The sequence below is a fragment of the Nematolebias whitei genome, chromosome 22 (assembly GCF_014905685.2).
Source record: "Nematolebias whitei isolate Nwh7 chromosome 22, NemWhi1, whole genome shotgun sequence".
NCBI lineage: Eukaryota > Metazoa > Chordata > Actinopteri > Cyprinodontiformes > Rivulidae > Nematolebias > Nematolebias whitei.
The window spans coordinates 14,587,264-14,602,367 of record NC_056519.1 but is presented as its reverse complement, the minus strand read 5'-3'; the positions used below and the strand labels follow the sequence as shown (position 1 = coordinate 14,602,367).

At 40.7% G+C, this 15,104-nt stretch overlaps 1 protein-coding gene across 1 annotated transcript in view; it reads right to left on the bottom strand.

The window, feature by feature from the left end:
- prrt4b (proline rich transmembrane protein 4b) overlaps positions 1 to 12,356 on the bottom strand; it is a 24,934-nt gene extending 12,578 nt beyond the window's left edge. The window contains exons 1-2 of the mRNA XM_037695859.1: positions 12,259 to 12,356; positions 2,699 to 3,821 (exon numbers count right to left, since the gene is read on the bottom strand). Coding sequence (XP_037551787.1) covers positions 2,699 to 3,731 — 1,033 coding nt within the window. The 5' untranslated portion in view covers positions 3,732 to 3,821; positions 12,259 to 12,356. The remainder of the gene's footprint in view (positions 1 to 2,698; positions 3,822 to 12,258) is intronic.
- Between the last annotated feature and the right edge of the window lie 2,748 nt (positions 12,357 to 15,104).

Sequence of the window (15,104 nt, the reverse complement as noted above, 5' to 3'; positions counted from 1 at the left end):
TATATATATATATATATATATATATATATATATATATATATATATATACACTCACTATATATATATACATATTATTTTTGCTTGCTTCTTGCCTTTTCTTGTTCATGTTGGCCCTTGAATAGATTATCTGACACAGATTCAAACCATTGCTTTTTTTGTTCCTGGTAGCTTCCTCAGGGGCAAATGCTCTTCTGATCCATGAAAAGCTGCTCGGCTTTTGTGATGAAAAGTTCTCCATCTGTGGTAGGAGGTGATTTAACTTGTGCGACCCTGCAGCTAATATGAGTATATTTTACTGTAACAAAGCGGTATGCTCATATATTCCAATTATTCTCCACCTGATTTCTTTTTGCGAAGAGGAACAAGATTTTAATTCAGTTTGAGAGCAGGGAAATCCAAAACACTTGATTTATTCTTGTTTTAATTCATGATCAGACAGGTTTCTCACCCGTGTTTAACCTTTTTGATTCTTCTAAGAAGCTGGAAAAAAGATTTCAAACAGAAGGGGGGGTGGAGGAGTTTAAATGTCAAGAAGCCTGTTCACCATCCCAAACAGCGAGTGGCGAGCAGACGGTCCCACGGGGACTCAGTGGTTTTGCTGAGTGTGCGCTCAGAATACTGATACATGAACCCACCCCCTTTCCAGCTGAAACTCCCTGTTTTCCTCTGTTTGCCAACACAAGGTGCGCAGCTGAAAACAAGAGCAGACACAACAACCAGCACAGACGGTACATCCACCAGGTTCAGCAGAGAACAAGAGATCAAAATCTGGATTGGCTGCATTGCAGCTCCGCAGACGAAGGACACTAAAATCACTATCCGAATATTTTATCTTGTAAACAGAAAAGCTGTGACTCACAGTCAAGCACTCAAATAGTTTTGAGATGTCTCTCTTACTTTTGCTTACAAATAACTAAAACCTGGAAGAAAACGTCCCAAACAACTAAATTTTAAAATATACATTTTCACAGTTTTACGTTAGATTACATTTTGCTGTGGAACACCTGAGACAAATTTTTGTTCTTGTGAAGTAGCTAAGGTGGTTATGGGTGTTTGACTTCCCAGTCTGCATGTGTTTTGAGGATCTGGAGAAGGCGTATGTCCATGTTCCCTGAGACATTTTGTGGGTGACTGCTGAGTATGAGGTGCCAGGTGCACTTTTATAGTCTGACCCATAGTCATTAGAGTGTTGCTCCAGTCTGTTGTGGTGAAAGAGGAGCTAAGCCTGCAAATCTTTCAGTATACTGGTACATCTACATTCCAACCTTCACCTATGGTCAAGCTCATGACTGAAAGAGCGACGACGCCGGAGATGAGTGGCTGAAATTAGCTTCATTTATATTATGACTGTTCAGTCTTGGACATGAGGTGAGAACCTCAGAGAGCTGCAGCTCCTCTGCATCAAAGGGAGTCACTAAGGTGGTTCGGGCATCAAATGAGAAGGCCTCCTGGGGGTCTGCCTTTGGAGATTTTCTAAGCATAACTCTAGGATAGGTCTCACCCTGGATAGTTTAACTATCACACAAAAACAGACAACCGTTCAAGTTTACACTCTTTCTAATATCCAACTCAAATCTCCCAATTAAACAAACAAGAATGTTTTTGGACTGTGAGAGGAAATCCTCAGGCAAAAGACGGTAAATGGAAACGAGCCTTCTTGCTTTGAGGTTATTACTTAAAATTCCCTTTAAATGTTACTGTTTATAAATCGGTGTTCAAGTCTTTGGACATTTTGTGGGGTGGCCACAACAGACAGTGTAAGCTCATCTGTCATGATTTCATCAGATGCATACCAAACCCTCCCTGGTGGAGAATAATCTACTCGTGATTTTCTTGTTTGACCTTTCACCCTACATGATGAATGTGTCTGTACTTGGAGGATATGGACTCCTCATGCAAACTCATTACAGTCACCAGGCAGGCTAGTTATGGGGGATGGGCATGGGCAAGGTGGAACTGCCTCAATGTCAAATCAGGCACTCCTGAAATACTGGTAGCTGTTTTTCTTCCTTAGCATTCCCCTTTTCATGCAAGTGCTCATTAGTCTTTCCTTCCATGCTCAATGCCTTATGGGTAGAAGCAGATTTGCTGTTGAGAATCTCATCATAGATGGTTAAAGGGACGGATAGAGTTTTAAATAGGCTGGGACAAATTACTGCACGTAAGACATTATGAAATAGAAAGTGAGGGTATAGAGCTGATGATATAAATAAACAACCATCTGGCATATGAAGGGTCTTTTAAATCAACCCATCGCCCATTGAATTCAGAAGCTTTGTTCTTGATGTGCTCATTGGAAATTCATTAAGGACGTGTCTGTTGCTATGCTTCTTTTTCTGAGAGTTGCTTTGTAGTTAGTCACACATTCTGAAGCGTTTACATGTCACCAAACGACACCATGTCATCTTAAAATCCTTTAATTGCTGCTTAATTTGCTCTTTCCAAGACGCAAAATCTCTTTCTATACTTGAACTCTGCAATTATTGAAAGGCTGATTCCAGACTTGAAATGTTACTTTTAACAGGGTGTAGTTTTTTTTAATGCAAATCTTAGGCCTTTAACCACCTTTTCCATGGCAGAAATGGCATTGATCAAAGTTGAACAGCCTCCTACCTTTTGACAGCCATTTATTGAACACATGATTGATCACATCCATTGGGTCAATACAGTCTCTATTGATTTGAATATTGTTGCTTACCTCCTGCAGTTGGGGAGTTGGACCTTTGGCTCTGAGTTGTGCTTGCTATGAATTCTTGAATCTGTTCATGATCGATCCTGAGGGTAGAGGACCACACCTCTGACTGGTTTTCAGGATTCAGAGTCGTGGTTCCAGAAAAGCCCTGACCAGCATGGCTTTGAGTGTGTGGGATTTCTGACATCGTGCCCACTAGTGACTTATCCTCTACATTACCAGTTGAATTTCTTTGTCCTCTAATAAATGTAGGCTGAGTAACAGGCTTCAGAACATGCGTGCTGGTCGGTGCCACCTGTCCTGGGTTTAGTGTTGTTGTTTGGGCTGAAGCCCACGTCAAAGCAGTGGGTACTGTAGTTTCTGGTGGTATTGTTGAGTAAACCCTCACTGATAAATCTTCTGCGTTTCGATAAACACTTTGTTCATCTGTGAGGTGTTGTGTAGTCACACCCATGCTGGGTTTTGTTACTGTTGTGGTTTCCCGTGGTGGGTGGGCATCTGCTGTATTTTGTTCCAGAGCGTTGCTGCTGGTGAGACTGTTGGCGAACAGAGTATTTCTGATAAAGCTGATTGTGGGAGAAACAAAAGCATCATTGTCACTCTGAACTATGCTGCTGTGTGGGGTATCTGGTGTCCCAGTGGGAAGCGCTTCAGTTCTTATCTCTGTCACGCTCGTGAGGAGCCCCTGAGTCAATGCGGTGGGCGACTGAGATTCTTCCGAATCAATCCCTTCTCCTGATCCTGTATTGTCTTGCAAGTGATTAGCTACTTCTGTCAGCCCTTTGGAAGCTGTGATTGAGGCAGCTGCTTCATCTTTGTCATCTGAACTTCCATAGAAAGGGATGCGGAATGAAAGCGAGGGGAGGGATGGAAACTTTGGCAAGGACGGGGTCCACCAATTATTGCTAGGCTTCTTCTCAGGTGGATTCTTGTTTGCTGTTGTCGGCCCCCAGCCGGCCTCTTCATCTGCCAGAGCCCACCTGTGAAGTAATAGAAAGTACCAGAAGCAGAGAGCTAATATCCAGTGGAGGCGAAGCATACTGCCGACAGTGGAGCACGGATTGTCACATGTTGTTCTCTGTTCTACTGTTCCCTGAGGCGGATACGGCTGGCTTCCCTGCAGAATGGCCTAGAAGACAAGAACACACAGGACACTCGGTGACACACTTTTCTTCTACTCATGGTGGACAGCTGCGTTTGGATTTTCTTGAGAGATTAACATCTCTTCATTAGCCCTTTTATAAAACTCTTTTGGAAGGCACAGAGCACTGGGTTCTCAGAAAGTGACCTGCTTACAGCAAATCAAGTGAAACTATGACACTCTTCAAAGAAACTTCTGAAATAAGCAGGCTACACACAAGCTAAAGTGACCAGATGTCACATTTAGAGGCCCAGCATTATTTTCACAGCAGTTTTAAACTAAAAGCACCTTATCAGTAAAATTGAAAGGGTCTTCATCTATAATAACTTTGTTATTATAGACTAAAACCTGTTATGTCACCTGTGATATTGCAAGAACTTGTGCAATTTCTTATTTATACTCTCATTCTCGCGTCTCGCTGATGTTGTTGCTTGACGGAAAGCGCCTAGCTTCTGTCTCTTACCACTCGCCAACACCCTGACTTGTGCATTGCCTGGATTCAGAACTTGTGTCTCGCAGGCTATGCGGTACGCTTTGTGTGATTTGGTCAGAGCTTTGTGGGCATGCCTGTTTATGCAGAACAGCGCATTATCAGGAGAAGTACCAGATCTTCCTCCTCCCCGTCTTCCTACTCCTCATCCAACAGCACGAGTCTCTCTTCCTATGTCTGATACGTCGTTGAGTGAAAATAAAGCCCCTTATCTTCCTGCTTATATATGCACCTGTCGTGTGCTACAGTGGGGGTGTTGTGGGAGGTCAGAGGGAGGAATCATCATAATTCATCCCCCATGTCTTCTCCTTGACTATAAACACTGTGAGACAAAGGCATCTGAAAGAGCAAGCTGTTCACCGTGTGGAAGTATGAATCCACCTTTAGAATGTCACCAACCACTTTAATACAAAAATGTGCATGTCATACATACCACGTCATTAAACAATGAAAGCACTTCCACCCTTATGCAATATCCCCAACCAGCAGTGTTCAAGAAATAACGTCTGAAAGTTGGGTTTGGGGGAGGTCAGTAAATAATGGAAGTCTGGGTTTCCATCCTAATAATAGAGGGGCCTCCTATTCTTTCATAAAGCATCAAATGGTTCAAAGTCAGCAGCCTGTTGCCTCAGTGAAAAGACCGGAGCACCAGAGGAATTTCCCCTGCAAGAACAACAACCTGTGCGCTTTCTTGTTCCTAACTCCCCTCTAAATGACTCCCAGCTTTGTATTTAGTCTCTTTAAGTCTCTGATTTATTTGTTCTTTAAAGGAGAGAGAGAAAAATATTGGTGTGGGAGTGGAGAAAAACATGAATATTCACAGAAAGCTGCTGTCAGATTGAAGCTCTCGCCAGCATCTCTCTGTCTTGTACTTAGTCTAACTCTTAATGTTTCCTCTTCATTATCAGCTTCTATTCTTTGCTGTTTGCAATGCATAAACTAGATTTAACTCGGTGTAGTTAAATCTAGGTGTTTTAATAACTGAGAGTCATTGCAAACTAACTTTTTGCACAAGATCTGTGTTCCAAACTTTGTTGTTAACTATTAGTCAACTGCATCTACCTGTTAGCAAAATATCACTTTTGAACCATCGGGCAGATTTTTACCAAAACTCAAAAAGCAAACGCCGTGTTTTCATCTACAACGCTTTAATGTTTAGAATAAACTCAGTTCAAGATGGCCACCACAGCTAAGTAACTTTAGCAAGCCTAAATATATGGGACCAAATATAGAAATATAAAGCTAAAGTTTGGTGTGGTAGCAGCTAGGCATCATGCCTTTTGAGCACTTCATTCTTTTCATTTAAAGGTTCGGTAATGATTGAGTACACGTCTTCAACTGATTACGATTGGAAGTCAACCCAATTAAAAATGTTGGCTACAGCTAATCGACTTTACGTAACACAAACATGTCTATAACCCAGTTAGTTTTGCAGATATTAAGCAAAACATTTAATGTGGTAGTAGCTAAGTTATCCTCAGCAGATGCTCTGAGTGCTAATGCATCTTTTCAAATTTCACAAAATCACACAATAGTGTGCACACCACCACTTGTTTGTACAGAATGGCTGTAACTCAATTTAAGGATAATAATTTAAAACTTTGGCACAAAAGTCAGCAGGTGATGTGCATCTTTCAAAAATTGCTAGGCCTTTAATCTTTATTCTGTCGTTACTGTTTCCTTTGACAAGCTCTTAAACTAAACCAATGGGCCACAGAATCCAACTAATCGGAGAGGTAGGGGTTTGACTCTCTATCTCCCTCTGTGTTAAAGCCTGGAGGGATGAAGCCAGCCTGGATGGGAAGTCACTTTCATTTTAAGTCTGACTAACAGGGGGTTAAACACAGCACTTCCCACACACTCCCCAGTTTTAGCACTTTGATTGAGCAGCATGAAAATCGGTTTCCAAGGAAGTGAGGGCTTTATTTATAGGAACCTGTTTGTTCGAGCCTGCACTGACCAACCTGCATACAGTTCATGCATGCAGAGATATGGCTAGATGAATTGGGACCTGACTCTGCATGTTAGCACGGAGTGCGCTTTTCTTGCCCACATGCACGGTTCTGTAGGTGTGAACACCCACGCACGGACTCTTCTTGGTTTCTCCAAGAGATTTCATCAGCAGTTTCACATGGCAATGAGCTCAAATGCAAGAGAATCGAGCCTTGAAGTCCGTTATCATTCCTCCCGAGTGGCTCTTTTGTTGATTGGAAACATAAAATATTTATCAGCAGGGATTATGTATAATTTATTTTGACTAACATTCTCACATTTCATTGCAGCAACACTTTCATGTGGTTCAAATAAGCTCACATAAAATACTGCTCCCAATTTGCTCATAGCGAATCAATTTTTATCTAATTCCAGGATTACAAAGACGTATGATCACTCTTTAAAGTTTGGGCTATTTTTGGATTATATCTTTGGTAACAATGAAAAGTTACTCAGCAACCAAGTATGTGTAGACACTAAAATTGGATTGACATCTTTTTTGAAGCTAAAGTTGCTATCAGACAGCAGTCAGATCCCATTTCCTGATGTAAAAAAGTAACAAAAACAAACTTGGAACAGTGATACTGGATGATTTCTGACAGATTAATCAACTTTTAAGAAGCGCCACAAAGTATATTAAGGATATGAAGGTCATAAAGCTAATAATAAGCTTTTTTTGGTAAAGCACAAGTTTTTACAAGATACAGAGGGGCAGATTTTTGTTTCAAAATGAGTCAAAACCAAAAGTGAAACGTAAATAGATAATCTACCATTTTTTGGACTGTAAATCGCACCAGATTGTAAGGTGCATTAAGCAATACTAAAACATTTTGATATATTCTTGAGCACCGTGTGCCACATAAAATCGATTCGAGGTCAGTAAGCACAACCAGAGTTGATACATAAGGCGCACCGGATTATAAGGTTCACTGTTGATTTTTAAGAAAATTAAAGGATTTTAAGTGCGCCTTATAGTCCGAAAAATACAGTAGTCGTTTTTTAAAGTGTTCTGACAAATTGTCATCAATAGTTAGTACCTTAACAGCCATCATTGATACATTCGCCAGCCTCTCAGCACCATTATCATAAAACAATCTATGCTCAGCATACATCCACGTATTGGCACACATGCTATTTAATTTAAGAGAATAGTGACAAACTAAAACTGTCATGCTAAAGTGTTAATTTAATATTATCAAATGTCAAGTTCTTTCACATCGGTGTCTTTTTTTAAATGAGTTGTTTTATAAGCCTAAATAACAATTAAAAACTGGCCCTTGTTTGACTAGCCTACCATAGATGAAGACTTTTGCCTCTTTCTTCAAACTTCGTTCTCTGACTGACATCGCAGACATAGCAGATGTGATGACGGAACATCACTTCAAAAACTAGACTATCCTTTTAAATTTGTTTGTTGAAAACCTTTTAGCTCAAACGCTGACTTTATGAATAAAAATATGGAAAATGTATGTCCCTTTTTTCAAACTACACAACAGGGATTCACATCCATACACATAAATTGTCAATAAAGAGCATTCTTCCTTAAATGTCGCATCTCTACGCACAAAAACCAACAAGTTTGTCTTGTCTGTAATCAATCCTTTTCTCAGGCAGCTTTAGCCCAATAGTAAAGAGGTCACCTTTTAATATGAGGGTCAAGGACTTGATCCAGAGCCACTGAAGTGTGCCAAAGTGTCCTTGGGCAAGACACTGAACCCCCACTTCCTCTGATGCTCTTATTGGTGTAAGAGTTAGAATAAAAAATGCTCCATATGGTACAAGTATATAATAGAAAGCAGCCCATGTGTTAGTATGTGTGAGTAGCAGCTCCTTCCAGAAAATGTAGACAGTTTAACATTTGGAGTGTGCCTTGGTGACCTTTAAGAGTTGTCCTCTTGTCTTCTTCCCACTTTAAAGACTGGTAGTAAATATGGAGAGAGCAGTAACAGAAACAATGGAGGCTATCCAACTTTAACTCTTTCTGGCTAAAAGACAAAACCAGTACTGTAGAGTTTGGTCAACAAACAAGCCATGCAATCCCGACTCAATCATTTGCAACTTCCAGAAGTGGATGTCTCTGTTTTCTTGAGTGTACAAGAGAAAATCCATTTTTCCACTATCATAAACTACAGATCAGTTGTTGCACAATTGAACTAAACCCCAAGTAGCTTAAACGGTTGAGTAAGTGGGTGCACTTTATAAAAATAAAAGCTGAAACAACAACAAAGATGTTGCAATGCTTTGTGATACAGACGCAATAAATTAGGCGTCACAACTCAGTTTCCAGTTAAACATAATTTACGTGTTGGCCGTGCTGTTCCCCAGTTAATCTAATGCTCTTTCCATCTCTAACCACATCAGATCTGAAGGAAGGGGCTGACAGGCAGCAGAACAAAGGGAATAAAAGCATTGCAAAAGTGTCTGTGGTGAATTTACAACACCCGTCTACTATTATTCTGGTGTTTTGAGTCACTGCTCCTGACAAACGCAGGAGTTTGACGTCGTACCGCACTCGATGGAGCAAAAGACAAGAACAGTGGAGGAGACAAGATGTCCTCTTGTGACATTATCAGACAAGAAACTCTGCAGCGGACGCCTTGATGCTCGTGTTCATTTGTACGCCTGAATCTTTGTGTGTGTTTGTGAAAAGAACCCCCTTGACTTGCCGGCTTCTCTCAGCGCTATCAGCCATCTTGATCTTAATCTGCCTTCACCTTGCTGTAGCTTATTTCTCCGAGGAAATTTCATTTTGTTCTGTTGATCTGACGTTAAGGATTCTGCCTCTACAAGCCTCAGTGTGATCATAACGTTAATGCGCTCTGGAAAGCAAGAAAAACAGAGATTGTGGTAAAATGGAGGAAGGTGAAATAGGAACACAGTGAATTAAAGGTGTTTGTCTCTGCTGATTGACTGAAATTGAGAGGCTGTGCACCTCGGGGAGCCAGAAATTGAGACGAACCGACTGCTGCCACTGTCATTACTTTTTAACAAACCCGGTGTACGCATGAGGTCTCCGTATTTGTGGCACAGTCCAGGGTAATGGAGTAATTTACCTTCCTGAAAATGGCTCCAAGTCAGGGTGCTAGTTGCTTTTTCCTACTTCTGTTGAGTGGGTGTGCATATTTACAAGCTGTACTTTTTCACCATTACTTCCATGAGGATGTGTGTGAGCGCATGTGGGTGCACATGTTGTTCCCTACGTGGTTTTGTGTGTTTTTGATTTGAAGGGTCAGAGAGTGGCTTTCACCAGTTTCTTGATTCGAATGCTACATTTCAGTTGCAAGGCAGCAGGGATAGATTTTGCGTAACCTAGCTTAAAAAAAAGGGCCCAATTACTGTAGACAGCAGGTGCCCAGGTTTTTCAGTTTTCAGAAAGGAAGATTGGAAAAGAACAGTCCAGCCAGTCAAAGGATTTGTAGTCTGGCCTAGGTTAAAAAACAACACAACAAAATGTCTTCCAGATGGATTTAAACTGCTTGACTCTTGTCTTTATTGCAGACATTGTAGTATTTTGTGCAAACATGGCCCTAAACATTGATTAGATGCAAGTTTCCATACCAGTATAACAAATGAAAATGAGTCTTTGTGCTCCATGTAGGGTGAAATCATCACTACTGGATTGTGTTTTCATAGTGTGCACATTTTGTACAAACATTTATTTTGTACCTATCCCTGTTTGGGAAGCAACACTTATAACAGCTGCTAACGCTGGTCAAGAAATGTTCTTGTCCAAAGACACATCATCAGGGCTTTGTGGGGTTTCTTTAGCATTGCCCCGTCCTCGTTGGATTCATGGCCAAGAGTCCCAAACGCCTGAACTCTGCTTGAGGGAGAGACTCATTCTGAATGGGAGGGAGTGTTCCTTGATGATGGAGGAGGATCACGTGAAACCAAGAGAAACCCTGGTGAATGGTTCCTGAGGCTCATTCAGGCCAACACCCCCCCCCCCCCAATCCAAAACCACCACCAACAACAACAATAAACCACATCTTAGTGAGCCCAGCACCTGGAGGGAGAGTCGTTGGTTGCATGCAGTGCAAGCTAAGTGGTTCGTGAGGATATGGCATGATGATTCTTGGTGACATATTTGGAATTACAGTAGTCCTTCATTTATTGCAGAGGATCCGTACCCTGAAGACCTGCGATAAGTGAAAAACTGTGAAGTAAGAATAGTAGTACAAGTAGTAAGTAGTAGTTTATTTTAGTGTGTGTGTGTGTATATATATATATATATATATATATATATATATATATATATATATATATATATATATATATATATATAAAGGTGTTTTAAACCCTTCCCACACTCTTGCAATATTCTAAACAAGTTTCTAAACTCTAAATACTCTAAAAGAGCACAGAATGTCATGATTTCAGCTCTCTGCCTCCTCTGCTCTTTGCCACCTGCAAGGGCTCGTGGCCCCGCCCACTTCTCCACTCTGCACAGAGAACAGCTGATCAGCTGCAGCAGGAAGCTTATCCTGCAGTATGGGCTGCACAAACGTGCAGCAGGTGCTAAATTTAAAATAATGTATTTTAAATAAAAACTGCATGCCGATCGTGCGGCTCATCCATCAATCAGCCAGTTGTGTGTCGTGTCCAATCTTATTTTGAAAAACCGCGATAGAGCAAATCTGAAAAACGAACCACGAAGTAGCGAGGAACTACTGTATATCTAACAGAACATAACTCAATGGGGGAAAGAAACTCAGCAATAATTTAGAAATTGATTAGTTGCATTTCTCCTCAGTAACTCCTTCAATATTGGCATAAATAGGAAATTACAGTTGACAAATGTTATTTGGAAAAGTTGAATCAAACAAGTTTTAGAGAGCTAAAGAAGAAACTGTTATTTTCTTGAGAAGTCCATTAAAATTATAGCTGAAAGTCTAACAAATACTCTTTATTTGCCACCTGTCTCTTATGACAGCATCTTTTTTTACTTTTGAGTTAGTTAAGTTCCATTTATCGTCATCTTCCACCTCACATGTGCCATCATCAACATGAGTTGTCGCAGATCCACAGATTGGATTAGGCAACCAGCCACAGTCAATAGTCCCTGCACATTATCGACCATAATGAGAGCTGCTCTCATGTCTAAGAATAGCTAAAGCCATTGTTGTGTTTCCAAAAAGGAAGCACTCCAACAGGTGATTTATCTGCCATCGGCTTTACAACCACACACCACAATGAGTCACTCTATTTACCAACAAGGTTAAGTCCTCACTGTTCTAATCTTGCAGTAAGACATACACTTGACATTTATCTACACCACCTCATATTTTCACCCATTTTTTTCTTATGAAACGTTAGTTTCTTTTAAACCCTGCTGCAACACAAAGTCCTGCTCATGTTAGCCTCTGATGGATGCAGTGGACCTGCTCGTTTTCAAAAGGATGTTCTCGAGCGCAGACGTTCCACAGACTGCCTTCACCATGGTGACAGCTGAAGCCAAAGACGTCGCTCTAATCCCACAGATTTGAGTACCCTTTGGATTCTGCTGCTGCAGAAATGTGCTGCTCTCTCACATGAAAACGGACAATTGAACACTACCTATCCATGATATTTGTAAATATCAAAACACGCTCATGTGTATTCCCTGATCTATAATTATACAAGCAACATAAAGTGTGTGGTCATGTGGATAGACCTCACATGACCTTACACACTACATATGATTTGCTTCCTATTCTCTAAATTCTTCACTAAAATGAGAGTCCTCACATCTTTATATCTTGATAATAAAAAGCAACACTAATCTCCAGCCTTTTTCTTTGGTGAAACGGAGGATGTTACCTGCAGCATAATTACAGCTACAGTGTGCTCACCAGTCTGCAACAACATGCACACAGACAGCAAAGCAGCCCTTTTAACAGACCGGCTGATATAAAATCTCAGAGTTGGACACGGATGATGGGTGAGAAAACGTCAGCTGCTTACCTGCAGATGTTGTCAAAAAGATGGAGAGTTCACAGCCAGCTGTGTGTGTGTTTGTGTGCTGCAGGCGAGGGAGGATTTTGCGAGCGTCTGTGGCTTTGCTGTGTAGAATAGAGTTCTAGTGTCTCCCTCCCACTTGCTCTGCTCTCCCTCCCTCTCTCTCTCTCTCTCCTTCTGTTTGTGTCTGTCTCTCACCCACTGCATCAGTAGTTTGCCGTCACAATGCCTGCGGTCACACCTCACTGAGCAAATTGTTCATTACCAAAGATCAACCCACAGCCGCGGACACCCAGACACACAGTTCGTCAGACGACTTATGCGAGCACGCAGTCTGAATGTGAACTGCAAAGCCTCTACATGCACACATAGGAAAGGAGTATATTTAAACAACAAGGAGCATACTGATGTTGACTTTTTAGGTCTGAAGCTCAAGTTCAGAACATGTTCTCCAGCATGGCACAGCACCATATTCTGATCAAGCCAGTTCTAAATGTATTAAAGTAAATAATGTGTGGAAAAAACAAGTGCTTTCTTGTGTGGAGTCTGGCATTCTGCTCTGTTTTTGTATGCTGCAATGCTATTTTGCTCATTACACTTCACATCAACCACACATAAATATAATTACACAGAGTTAGAATGACTTGTGATCTCATGCGTTGTTGCAAGATCTTGCGGGATGTGAATAACTCTCTACCAAATTGTAGGAGTTGCTGCCGTGCAATAACTTTGACCAAACATTCCTCAGATCTTTGCCTAAATGATCCCCAGGAATGTCAAATATAGAAACAATCAGTGGGGAAACATAATTTCCTGAGCAGCAGCTGAGTGGTCCCGCCTGTGATGAAGACCCCCCCCCCGCCCCCCACCCACTCTGCAGCTCAGGGAAGATGGCAGGTTTCACCTTGACTCTCCTTTCCATTAATATCTTCTTCTTGTTTTGCTCCAGTGAAATAAAAATGTGAACGCTCAGACTCTTACTTGTGTCTTACTTTATCAGATAATGGAGTCGAAAAATCAATAAAAATGTAATTTTTAGGTATTTGTTTTGAATTATGTTTAGCCATTTTAATTTTTTTTTTATTATTAAATGCTCTACAGATTAACCTGGAATATCATATTGGGTGGTTTTTATTTTTTTTTATTAGTTTTCATTTTTCTTCTTGTTTTACTGGTATTTGTTGCCCAAGTTTGACTTTATTTACCCCCAATAACATTTTCCATGTAATTAAACGACCTCCTTGTTATTATCCATTTCCACTCTCCTACTGACTCCTCTCAGTAACTATGCTCCTTGGTTGTCTTCAATATCTCCTATTTCCATAATTTATCAGTTTTCAGTTATTCTAATTTGATTTGGGCCTTCTTCCTGTGTTTGACTCCGTTTGGTTAGTGCTTAATTTGTAAACCAAACAATGCCGGAACGCAAATAGCGGGGTGGTGGTGGTGGGGGGTCGTCTCGGGGACCTCCCCCGTAAATTTTTAATAAAGTAGATGCCATTTCCTGCATTTTGGTGTATTTTAACAGATTATTGAACACCTACAAGAAGTAGCCTGACTCCTCGTAGAGCATGCTCCGCCTCTCTCAAGCACCCCTGCTCGCAGGCTCTAAAGCTCCGCCCTTTTAGGGGCAGATATATATATATTTTTTAAAGGTAGAAGTAGACTTGCTTACTTGACGGTGAAGCTATGATATTAGGAAGCTCGTAAGTGGCTGTTATGTTTAAAATTAGTGTTTATGTAATTATTTTCAGATTACATGTCCAATATAGGTTTTATTCATTCAAGGCAGTCACATTTGTTCATAACTTTATTATTAGTAAGCTTGAGAGTTAACCGGATCCAAGAAAACAGTTACGGGAACGCACCCTGTCAAAAAAAGAGCGTTCCTGGATCCTGTTCTGGCAAGATCCAGCTCAAATTAAGCCTGGCCTTTGGTTGCTGTATACGATTTTAGTTTTGTTGTATATTTGCTGTTTTATTTTGAAATTTATTTAATTTTAGCTGTTCTAAATGATCATTTATTTTCACTTGCTGTGTTGCTTTGATGCTTTACTTCTCCGTTAGATCATTAAGGTTGAACTAGACAAATCTTCTTCCATATAATATCTATAAATAAGCACTGGTGCACATATCCCTGCGGTATCTCTGACGGCAGTAAACTTCTGTGTCTTTGTGCCGTGTCGAGTCATGCTGGCGTCTTTAGGACAGTATTCAGGGTGTTGTGCGACTGTCTTTTCCTTGAACGGGCTGCTGGCCTCAGCTGACGGAAAGAGCTGGACAATGGGTAATTGTCAAGGTCAAAAAAAGTTTATTTCTCTAAAAAAAAACGTTGAAAACAATCAAAACTCATTATGTTTTGTTTGGCTCTACACAAACCCTGGTAGGGCTGTTTTAATTCAACACATCTTTCACATAAAATCTTTTTTTAATGGGTAACATATTCTATATAATTTTGCAGGTAAATAAAAACAATGAGGGCTTAAAGTGGCATTTTGTCCTTGGGTTTGGGTTGAGTGAAACACGGACCGTTATCTGCAATCATTGAGCATGTTTAATGCATCAGCTTCCCACTGGGGATTTCAGATGGTTTCCAAACCAATAAAGAAAGATAAATGGGATAAAACCTCCTCACCCAGAGGACAGGTGCCGCACATTTACTGTGAAAGCTTTTCATCGTGTTATGAATGCAAATTCCAGTCTGCAAAAGGAGGGAAGAAACTGGGCAAGAAAGCAAAATATGGAAAACTGTAGCTGGACATGCTTACTTTGATGCCATTTGGAAAATATAAATCTGAATAAAGTTTGGAAAGTTTGGACTCTGTGTAAACTAACCACAGTTTTATTTGACA